General features: G+C 54.7%; 1 protein-coding gene across 1 annotated transcript; it reads left to right on the plus strand.

The window, feature by feature from the left end:
* Positions 1 to 263: 263 nt before the first annotated feature.
* Positions 264 to 10789, plus strand: LOC119100175 (U5 small nuclear ribonucleoprotein 40 kDa protein). Its single transcript, XM_037223285.1, has 7 exons — positions 264 to 344; positions 1036 to 1171; positions 2643 to 2816; positions 3403 to 3611; positions 3772 to 3975; positions 4353 to 4518; positions 10463 to 10789. Exons 1-7 carry the CDS (start codon positions 264 to 266, stop codon positions 10510 to 10512), a joined length of 1020 nt encoding a protein of 339 aa, XP_037079180.1. The 3' UTR covers positions 10513 to 10789.
* The last annotated feature ends 1169 nt before the right edge of the window (positions 10790 to 11958 follow it).

Consider the following 11958-nt stretch of genomic DNA (forward strand, 5'->3'; position numbering starts at 1 on the left):
TTTGCATATCAAACAGGTCCCACTTTATGGTACTGATGTGGTGGTTAGGGTTTTTTTAGGTATTACCAATCAACAGCCTCTTTCCTGTTCATGGTAAAATCATACCAAACATTGCTTTAAAATAGAAAGAGTCCCATCTGTCCCACATCTTCATCATCTTCATCAAACTGTCCACTTGTCTGACTCCTGTTGTGTGATCTGCTACACAGGGGAAGCCAGTTCCATACAATGACTGAGAAGAGAAACGGGCAAATTAACTGCAGATGGTGGCAGCCAAGAAGAAAACACAGAAGACTGGCATACTGGCCACATCTGGTGCCAGTAATGAGTGGGCCCAGCCCTATGTAAGACTCCAGAGAGAGAGAGAGAGAGGAGAAGAGAGAGAGAGAGAGAGAGATTAGAGAGAGGGAGTGAGCGGGAGCGGTGGAGCGGGAGCGGGAGCGGGGCGGGGCGGGAAGCGTGAGCGGGAGCGGAGCGGGATCGGGAGCGGTGATCGGGAGCTTGAGCGGGGCGGGATCGGGACGGGAGCTGGAGCGGGAGCGGAGCGTGAGCGGATCGGGAGCGGGAGCGGGAGCGGGAGCGGGAATCGGGAGCGGGAGGCGGGAGCGGAGGGAGCGCTGAGCGGGAGCGGAGGGGGATGGAGGAGGGGGAGGGGAGGGGAAGAGGGGATAGGTAGCGGGCGTAAGGGCGTGGGGGCCTGGGAGTGCAGAGAGCAAGAGAGAGTGACATACCATACATACCAATACATACCATAATACAATATCCAGGTTTGCTACAATATATTGTGTGATGCAACTGCAGCAAAGGCATGGGGTGTATTGATGCTGATGCCCATTTGGCTGTCATCAGTGTAGAACCTGGAGAAAACCAAATAAACCATTGTTGAAAAAATAGTTTGCTCTTACTTAGTTGGAATTGACTTAGGCACCGAATGCACCAGCTGAGTATGCATGCCACTGCTGCTGCCGCCGCCGTTGGTGGCCGGCCTAGCGGTGTGTACCGGCGCTGACTGGAGGTGGGTGTCGGTTCCATCAGACGCAGGGGCCAGCGCGCACCTCCAGCCTGCTGGCGCCCATCATGCTGCTGACCGGGCACAGCGGCGACATATTTGCAACTAGGTTCCACCCGGAGGGCCAGTTCCTCGCCTCCACAGGCTTCGACCGACAAATACGTGAGACACGCCCCCGGCCCCGAGCTCTGACGCCCCCCCCCCCCCCCCCTCTGGGGAGGGCTATTGCGTTCCACCGGGAAGTGTGCACAGAGCAGTGATGGCCGCGAAATTTTCCATGGGTCTTCTGATGCGTTGGTCACCTGCCCAATAATCCTTGATGTTGTTGGTTCGTGTAGAATTTCCCCTAGACGTGTAAAACAGTGAGCTAAATTCGTATTGCATTTTATACTCATCTATAGACACGTATCTGTAGACAGAATTTATGATGCCGAACGTCCAGAAAATTAACAGATTGCCAAGGTGAATATTGTGGGGATGGGCTTGAACTGTGCCATGGCTGCCATGCAGCGCACTTAAGGTAATATGGTGACTATTTTAGGGCGTTAGAAAGTGCGTTTTAGAAATGCAAATTAAGGTTATCACGATGAGATTAGTAATACGCTTAGCTTCATATTCCGTGAAGCTGATGTTGGGGTGTGCCGGCAGTCGTGTTCGGGGTGTGTTTGTGCTGTGCGTCCCAAGATGACCTGTGAGCAGGCGACTCCGCCATGGCTGCCATCTGACCGTACCGCCGCCACCTGACCGTACCGGACACGACTGACCGCCGCCACCTGACCTGTACCGCCGCCACCTGACCGTACCGCCGCCACCTGACCGTACCGCCGCCACCTGACCGTACCGCCGCCACCTGACCGTACCGCCGCCACCTGACCGTACCACCGCCACCTGACCGTACCGCCGCCACCTGACCGTACCGCCGCCACCTGACCGTACCGCGGCCGTTTGACCGTACCGCCGCCACCTGACCGTACCGCCGCCCCTGACCGTACCGCCGCCACCTGACCGTACCGCGGCCGTTTGACCGTACCGCCGCCACCTGACCGTACCGCCGCGACCTGACCGTACCTCCGCCACCTGACCGTACCACCGCCACCTGACTGTACCACCGCCACCTGACCGTACCGCCGCCACCTGACCGTACCGCCGCACCTGACCGTACCGCCGCCACCTGACCGTACCGCGGCGTTGACCGTACCGCCGCCACCTGACCGTACGCCGCCACCTGACCCTACGCGGCCGTTTGACGTACCGCGCCAACCTGACCGTACCGCCGCCGCCTGACCGTACCACCGCCACCTGACCGTACCACCGCCACCTGACCGTACCGCCGCCACCTGACCGTACCGCCGCCACCTGACCGCACCGCGGCCGTTTGACCGTACCGCAGCTGTTTGACCGTACCGCGGCCGTGTGACCGTGCCGCCGCCACCTGACCGTACCACCGCCGCCTGACCGTACCGCGGCCGTTTGACCGTACCGCGGCTGTTTGACCGTACCGCGGCCATCTGACCGCACCGCAGCCGTTTGACCGTACCGCGGCCACCTGACCGTACTGCGGCCGTCTGACCGTACCGCGGCCGTTTGACTGTACCGCGGCCGTTTGACTGTACCGCGGCTGTCTGACCGCCAGTGCTGTGGAACACGTACGGAGAGTGTGAGAACTTCGCCTGCATGGCGGGCCACACGGGGGCCGTGATGGAGCTGTGCTTCTCCACCGACGGCGACCGGCTCTACACGGCCAGCACCGACAAAACGGTGGCGATCTGGGATGTGGTCAGCGGCCTGCGTGTCCGAAAACTGCGTGGTGAGCGCCCGGGGCCGTCTGGGCGGGGCGGGTCTCTGCCAGCCGGCGTGGCGTCTGAGCGCTGGCGCCGAGCGGATCCAACGGCGCGCCTCGCGGTCCCGGTAGTGAAGAGGTTCAGCTGGGCATGTAGGAAACCAGAGGTTCGTGGTCCGATTTCCCGCGGTGCCCACCCTTCCCGCCAGGGTGAGAGACTGGCGACGCCACGTAGCCTTAGCCCCTTAGTGCGTCGTAAAGCCCCAATGGCAAATGACAGCTGGGCTCGCCATGGCGTTACTGGCACTGAGGTTAGTTGCAGTTGCATTCTCCGTTACTTGCTCTGGTCGCCAGTTGTGTCAGTGTCGGCTCGATTTGTGACATTATGTGGCCGCTCACTTGCTTTGTAGCCGTCCCAGCCCAGCCTGTCGTCCCCCTCAATCCAGTGGCTGTCCTACCCCACTCAGGCGTCCGGAGCTAGAGGGTCCCTCGGTTGGAGCTGTAGAGCAGGCCACGGTGGTCGGCGCAGGCGGCGTTTAAGCTGCGTCGGATCTACCTCTGCCTGACTGGCGTTTCGCCCTCCCCCCCCCCCCCCCGCCCACACCGTGGCCAGGTCACACGACGTTCGTGAACGCGGTGTCGGCGGCGCGGCGTGGGCCGACCCAGCTCTGCTCAGGCGGCGACGACTCGACCGTGCGGGTCTGGGACGGTCGCAAGAAGACGCCCAGCGCCACCCTCCAGACCACCTACCAGGTCACGGCCGTTTCCTTCAACGACACTGCCGAGCAAGTGTTCTCCAGCGGGCTCGACAACGAGGTCAAGGTCGGTCGGGCCGGGACAGCGGCGACCCTGCGGGAGGGGTGGATTCGCAGCAGAGACTGCTGACGCCTGTGGCCGCTTTATGTTGTTGTGCACGTGCGGTTTCCATGGCAGTGACGTCTGCCACACGTCGTTACTAACGTTTGGGGTGTCGGCCGCCCAGGTGTGGGACCTGCGCAAGAACGCCGTGCTGTACCGGATGAAGGGACACTCAGACACAGTGACGGGCATGTCCGTGTCGCCGGACGGGTCGTACCTGCTCACCAACGCCATGGACAACTCGCTGAGAATCTGGGACGTGCGCCCGTTCGCGCCCAGTGAGCGCTGCCTCAAGATTCTCACCGGCCACCAGCACAACTTCGAGAAGGTCGGCTGTCCCGGTCCGGCGATGGGGCGGCCCGTCCACCGGACTTACAGCTCTGAGATCGGTGTTCTTTTTCCACACGTGGCCGGCTGTAAATGTAGCAATGCTGTCTGTGTGGTGCGTGTTGTGTAGCTGTGACCGGGACCAATTATTCAAAGATTACATTTGCGGCTCGTATTGTGTGGTTCGCGAGTGTGGTTCATGCTCATCCAATTTGGTGCTCTCATTGTGGCAGACTGGCTTGATGCTTTGTATCGTTGCTGAAAGAGGTGTTAACTGTTATGCGTCGGCAAATGGCGTGGATGAGGAAGAGGCCTACATGGTCAGGCCTGAAAGCCACAGACCGTGCGTAGCACCTGACACCTTTTGTCTATTTTCAGAACTTGTTACGGTGCGACTGGTCGCCAGATGGCAGAAAGGTAACGGCCGGTAGCTCTGACCGCTACCTGTACATCTGGGACACGACCAGCCGGCGAATCCTGTACAAGCTGCCCGGTCACAACGGCAGCGTCAACGACTGCCGCTTCCACCCGACAGAGCCCATCTGTGAGTAGACCAGAGCGGAGCGTGCCTCCACGTGGTCACCCGCGGCGGACCGGACCGGGCTCCTCCGGCCAGGCGCCGGGCAGGCTCCGACACGCGCCGCAGCGGCGCAGGTGAACTTGTCCGGGATCCCCGTCACCGCATACTGCAGCGCGTGACGAGTAAACTGTCCGGTTTGTTTTGTTTTTGTGCTTCAGATTGTGTAAACATGCACCACTGGGTTGCTCAGCACGCCAGATTCTGACTCCCGGATTTCCGTTTTGGGCCAGCCTTTATCAGCAATTTGATTTCGGCCGGCACATGTTGCTATTCGTGCTTTAATCAAACTGAAAGCATTGCCCGCTTGATCGTGTGGTGGCACAGTTATGAAATGCAAATGCGAATTACACCAGCCGCACTTAGGTCCTACCCGCAGTCACCTAAGCTACTTCATGACGCATGGGACTGCATGCCAGGGCGTGCTGAGGAGTGCTCAGGTACAAAGGCGGGCAGTATTCGAGGAGAGCTAGCAATGCAAGACTGACATGGTGTGACCATTGTCACTCAACGCTTTCGCTGACCTCACTGAAGTCATCCTTAGTTGTTGCGTAGTGACTGCAAATATTTGCCTCATAAACAGACAAGAATTGAACTGAAGCAGATTTGTTGTTCACTTTTTGCAGTAAAGAAGCAGCTTAATGTCATTATAGATTAAATATAAATGCACAACTGCTGGCATTGGTGTCACAGTGAAAGAACAGTCATGCTTTAGCGTGATGTTACTTATAATGGTGTTATGAGCGTGCATGCGTATTTTGATGGCCAACAATAGTATGAATAGTAACGCTGTAGGTGGGTGGGCAAACCTTCCGGTTGGCTTGTGCTAGTGCACTTGAAGCTGCAGGCAGCTGTCAAAATTCATGCCATTTTTCGTCACTCAGGTGGGAAACGAAGTGGACGAAACCTGGGTGCATAAACTAGGATATTGCAACTTCCTGCTGGTTATGAACAGGTTACCGTAACGGACCTTTTCGGACAGGATGACTGGATATTGCAAAGACAGCACCAATGGACCGGCTGGCTGAATACACGTGAGGATTTATGTCTTCATGTGAAAGAAAATGCTATTAACTTTTGACTTATAAACGCATAAGACATTTTTCTTGAGTCACTGAAACGTTATTGGCGGTTGTTTGACTGGCGGGCGGGCCACCGATTGTTGTGACGTCAGCAGGCGGAGACAGGAGTCGGCGGTTGGCCGCCCGGCATCAGATTCCGTGGGTTATGCTGCGCGTGTGCTGTGTGTGGGTGTACCGGCCACCGATTGTTGTGACGTCAGCAAGTGGAGACGGGAGTCGGCGGTGGGCCACTCGGCTTCAGGCTCTGTGGGTTATACTGAACGTGTGCTGTGTGGGCGGTGGGGATTTGTTCAACGATTTGATTCCCGAAACGGGTATTGTTCAATGGAAGAAGGAAATCCTCTTAGGGAGTAGAAGAGTCAAAATGCTGTAAAGGGAAGAATCAAAATGTTTTCTCCACATATGGGGATAAAGCTCTTTTGAAACTATTGCTTGACGATTAAAGGGAATGCTCCACATTTGGAGATGTGAGGAAGCATTAGATGTGCTGAAAAAGCTCTCCTATAATTTTTGGTAAATCTGTTAGTGGCAAAACTAGACGACGCAGGTTTTCTTCTTAATAAGTATGCTCCTGAATACGTCATTGATCGATTGCATCATGGTACCTTGCACAACATTGATTGAAAGACGATTGATAGCCGTTATATTTAGGCATTGTGCTAACGAACGCCAGCTATGAACGGCTGGACAATTTGTTTGTCGTAGCCTTGATTGCCGCATGGCTAATAGAATGGCAAAATTTGCATGCCTGTTATGATGGCGTTACGGGTGCCTGGGTGACCTTGGAATAGTATCCCGAAATAATTGCACATCGTGATCGTGTAGCTCAGAAACTGAGAGGGGGGGGGGGGGGGGGGCTTAGGTTTTTAAGAAGGGGAGGGCTGTGAACTGTACCGAAGGATTCTCACGATGGCTATTTCAGTTCAAACCCTCATACAAATACGCAACACTCCCTTTAAGAATGGATCATATTCGCAAATGGCATTTTTAGAGACGATTTCTTCGTCCAGGAGACAAGCACAAAGGCGGCCGGTATTGAATTGGCCACCGAGGAGGTGTCCACATCTTACGGTACCAGTTTGTCATTGGCCCAAGGTCTGGTCACTGTTTTGCACAAGGTGAAGATTGTGCAGAAAACCCTTGAGCTTGGCACCGGAAATCAAGGCTGCACTGTAATACAGGAAGACATAATTAGTAGTGCACATTTAATTTTGGTATGATTATATGCTAAACTGTCACACATTAGTTGATGGGCATGTCTTTGTAATGTTTCGTGGCCATGTGTTCCAGCGCGCAACTGATATACATTTTGTTCTGCAGTGAGGAGTTTCCAAACGTTATGTTGCCAGTGGGAACCAGACAAAAAGCCAGCGATTTCAGTGCTTGTTCCTACTCGAATGATCTTAAATTTGAGCTTAAATGTTAGTTTATATACTTTTTTCCAGTACTGCCAGTGTAATGTCAGCATGCTAATGGTATAGCTTGGAGAACGTGTTGGGGTCTCCCCACTCGTTACAGATAACATGCCACAAATGTGTTTACAGTGCATAGTTGACACCTCGTCCATGATATTGAGCCATTGCAGTCACATACAATTACGGGAGTGTCGTTTAATAAAGCGTAGCAATGTCCGGTTCAGCCGGCCAAAGCGCAGCCAACTGCTTCAACATGGCTTGCTGCAATTCTGACTGGCAACTCATTGGAAGTGAGGTGACGGAAGCGCCTGTAATTCACTTGGCGATGAGCATCATCGCCAAGTAAATTACAGGTGCAATTGGCCAATGCATTTGGTGCAATTGACTAATGTTGATATTGGCTGAATACCTTGTAAATATTGGATTAATGGCATGCATCTGAAGGTGCCTGTAAATAATGCATGAATGGCATGCATCTGAAGGTTTCTGTAAATATTGCATTAATGGCATGCATCTGAAGGTGTCTGTAAATATTACAATAATAGTATGCATCTGAAGGTGTCTGTAAATATTACATTAATGGCATGCATCTGGAGGTGTCTGTAAATATTACATTAGTGGCGTGCATCTGAAGGTGTCTGCAAATATTACATTAGTGGCATGCATCTGAAGATATCTGTAAATATTACATTAATGACACGCATCTGAAGGTGTCTGTGAATATTACATTAATGGCATGCATCTGAGGGTGTCTGTAAATATTACATTAGTGGCATGCATCTGACGGTGTCATGACGGAGGCTACTACAAAATGAATACCAATCTGTCTGTGGCAGTACTTGCGTTTTAATTCCTCGTGGGGTCTCTAATGGTGCATTGCTTAAGGCATAGTCCAGGGTCGAAGGCTCAAGGTGTGGAGTCTCACACGGATATTACAACAAAAAATAGATTTGTTCATGCTGTTGTGGTATTGGGTCCTCCACGCCCCAACGTTGAAAACAAAGTGGGTGAAATCCGGGGAAATACCCGTTTGTTGGCGTTTTTTTGTGGGGGGTTAGACTGAACTATTTTTTGCTGTTCATCCCACCAACTCATTTTGTGTAACCTTGCCCCAAGTGATAGGCGTCAAAAAACGAAATACGGTTTTACTTTTTTGACTCTTCAGTTTATACCGGAATGTAGTCTTAACCGGGTGAGGTGTATTCCTGGTCAATGCAATTGACGATACAGGGATTGGCACGACTTAACTTTGAGCTCATGCGTGTGTTAAAAGACGCCAACTGCACTGGTACTAGGTAGCAATGTATTGGCGTATGATTGTTTATTAGTATGTTGTTTACTTAATGTCATAAAGTACTGAGCCAGGCGTTGGCTATTTTCATAAATCGGTAGATCTATGCTATCCTCTGGACTTCATCGAGCTTCTTGCGTGTAACGCTTCTAACGTAAGCTAGTTCACAGAAATAGCCGACATGAGTCGCACGCCGTTGACCATTGATGCGGCTCAGCCGGATCCATCGCCGGAAAAAGCGGTCGCCACCATGTACAAACTACATCCGCCGGCAAACGGACGTTTAGGATTGATTGCGTGATGATGAAACCAGATAAACATTTGACGATCTTTCCATGTTTCTGGTACGGCTGCTCGATGTTCACTCCTGCACAGCCATCGGCGGCTTATTACCGTTCCGACATAACATTTGGGTCAGGATTATGAGCGACAAGCGCTTGGGGACAGAAGTGACGATCACCGAATGGTCGCGGCGGAAAGCTGATTTCCCGTTCAGCGGCTGTTATCGCAACATAATCCGAGTACCAGCAAGCATCCATTATTCAAAACGCGCAACAATTCTTCATGACACGGGCAACAAGTGGCTGCATTCGTGGACTGAAAGTTGATTAAAGTGTCGGTGTTATGCTTGCCTGTGCCTTAGCGCCTCTTACCGGCCTTCCACACACCCAGGATCGAGGACATATTCGCAGCGACTTGAATAACAAAGACTGTGCCGTTGACGTACTTCATGAATTTATGCCCCAAAGATCTTGCGCCTTTAGGTGTTTGCGGGGACCCGGACAATAAGAATTCTACCTGACGTAACGCATGATCTGTGTTGGGCGCGAAACTTCTTTTTCGTAGCTTGGTCAAGGTGAGACAAAGGGAGCAGCAGATTCATTTACAGACAGGTTAGTCTGTGCGCCCACAACTGAAGATGGATGAAGGAAAAGCGTGCCATACGCTAGAAACAGCGTAGTTTTGGCTTAATGATATGATTGAGACGAGATATTAGTATCATGGATGAGATAACTTCGGACCATCGTCCCCGTCTCGTGCGTTGGTGTTTACAGAACGTTTCAGTCAGTTGATTCCCAAGCCGTCGCCAGATGATATGGAGTCCCGGGAAGGGCGGGATAGTGCCGCGAACTTGGCCTTCAGCCATGTGCGCATCTCCATCCGAATGTCCTCCTTGTAAATGCGGGGATTCGGGCCGGCTGTGATCACAAGTCTAGTGCTCTACCACTGAGCTAACCGGAAAATACTGACCCACCCTTTTTGCCTTTCCGACAAACGCCGTGGCAGAGGAGGGGTAAATTAGTGGTAGAGACTCATAATCAGAGGACCCAGCTCATATCCCAACAACTGCAGAGAGAAAAGTCTGGTTGTGTCGTGCGCATGGCAGAAAGCGAAACCCCACCCAGTCTTTCGCAGGATTCAGCAACAGCTGATGACAGGCGAAGAGGCAACGGCCGGAGCGCCGTTTGCTTACGATCTCACCAGACGAGAACAGAAGTCACAACAATCCTTCCATCCATGAAATACCGTGGTTTACCGTTACCATGGGTAAGGTGCACGCGTCGTCGGGCGAAGAAACTTGCTAGTACCCCACATGTGCTTTTATTTTTCTAGGTTTACGAAAGTGTAAACAGAAAGCGGCCCGCGCCGCGAACGCGTCCGACCAAGATCATATGTGCCGTCACGTATTAAGGAATATCTACGTTGCAACACACCCCCGATATCGGCGGATGGTCCGTCCCGGCCGGTCGGCGGCGCCACGCGTGCCCGACGAACCGTCAGGCACGCGTGGCGCCCTGTCGTCTCTGCCGTCAGTGGCGTCCTGCTGCAGCGACAAGCAGATCTACCTGGGGAAGATGGAGTAACGCGGCGGGGCGGATCGCACCCCCATCCCCGATGTCGGTGGATGATCCGTCCCGGCCGGTCGGCGGCGCCACGCGTGCCTGACGAACGTACCCTCTGCCGCCAGTGGCGTCCTGCTGCAGCGACAAGCAGATCTACCTGGGGGAGATGGAGTAACGCGGCGGGGCGGATCGCACCCCCATCCCCGATGTCGGTGGATGATCCGTCCCGGCCGGTCGGCGGCGCCACGCGTGTCTGACGAACGTACCCTCTGCCGCCAGTGGCGTCCTGCTCCAGCGACAAGCAGATCTACCTGGGGGAGATCGAGTAGCGCGGCCGGGCGGATCACTGTCACCTCATCTGCATCATCGTGTGCGCGCTGGCGGTGTCGTCTCATTCCCATCATGTCGGCCGGCCAGGGTGGCCGGCGTCAACCGTACCAGCGGTGGCGCTGGTCGGCGCGGCCGCCGCCCGCTCGTGCTCCGCCAACCCGGGCTTTGTACCGAGCGTGTGCGCCTGGGACGCTGGCGCTCCGAGGAGCTGCTCCCGGCCCCGGCGCCCGCTCCGGGAGCACCGGGCGACCCCGGCCTGTGGCCTCCCCGCCGACCCGCCGATGCCGCAATACACTAATTGAAATCAATCGAGCGTATGGGAGCGGCGCCAGGCCGAGATGGGACGCGTCTGTGGCGGAACATCGAGCGCGCTGCGAACACCTCGCGCCCGACGGGGCGGCGGAGGCGGCGGCCAATCAATGGTGCGGCGCGCCGCCGCCGCCGCCGACTCGTTGTAATGCGGCCGGCGGGCGCCGCGGTCGCCACTGACGTCGTTCCACGCCGCCGCCGTGTCTCGGCCGGCGGCAAATCTCCAGCGGTGTCGCCCTGCGCCGCCTGCGCCGCCACTCCTTCAAGTTTATAGCGGCCGTTTACGTCGGAAAGTTAACTTTATTCCAAGTTGTTCAATCGTGCGCGGCCCCCGCGAGTGCTTTTCTTTCTACTCAATTTGTTTCCGGAATATATTAGAATGACAATGTTGGGGGCGTGACGGCGGGGGAGGGGCCTGCCGCCGGCCGGCGCGCCGCCCCACCGACGGCTCGACAAATTGGACGAATCAATCGCGCCGCTGAAAACTTGATGCCGCCGTGTAATTGAAATCGCCTCCCAGGAGAAATTCTCGCATCAACTAAACATGAGACCTGTTAGCGGACGGCCGCGCGAGCGCCGGATTGATAATCACATCTCCGCCGGGGGACGCCGCTAGTTGGATGTTCCGCCGACAGATGTCCCTGGGGGCGACTAACAGATTATAGATGCCTGTCTTCTGGGGCGTCGGCCGACGGGCTGCTGGACATATTGCGCGTCTGGTGCCGATGCCGGGCTGGCGGTCGCGTCTCTCTCGCATTCGGCGGGGTTAGGGGCTCCGCGGCGAGAATGGAAGCAGGTCTAATGATTTTGCCGGGATCATCAAACCTGGGTTCAAGTAGTGATTGGGTCCTGAATCATGTTTGACGTGCCCGGCGGTTCCGTTACATTTTGGAACTGCCTGTTGCGGAATTTGTTTCCTAGTCAGAGTCCGTATCTACTTTAATTCGTATTGTTCCGGTATGGGTTGTTCCTTCATCGCCTCATTTTCTCACACACCCACGTCCTGAGTCAACGGATGCTGCTGCTGCCTGTCTGCAGTCATTCGGCAGAATGGTGGGGCAAGCGGCATGCGATATGAGTGCTGAGCGCTGGCGAGACTGAGCGGAAGCAAGATGTGATGCGAAATAATTTCTGAC

Source organism: Pollicipes pollicipes, unplaced genomic scaffold, assembly GCF_011947565.3.
Source record: "Pollicipes pollicipes isolate AB1234 unplaced genomic scaffold, Ppol_2.1 Scaffold_4881;HRSCAF=5763_pilon_pilon_pilon, whole genome shotgun sequence".
NCBI classification, from domain to species: Eukaryota; Metazoa; Arthropoda; class Thecostraca; order Pollicipedomorpha; family Pollicipedidae; genus Pollicipes; species Pollicipes pollicipes.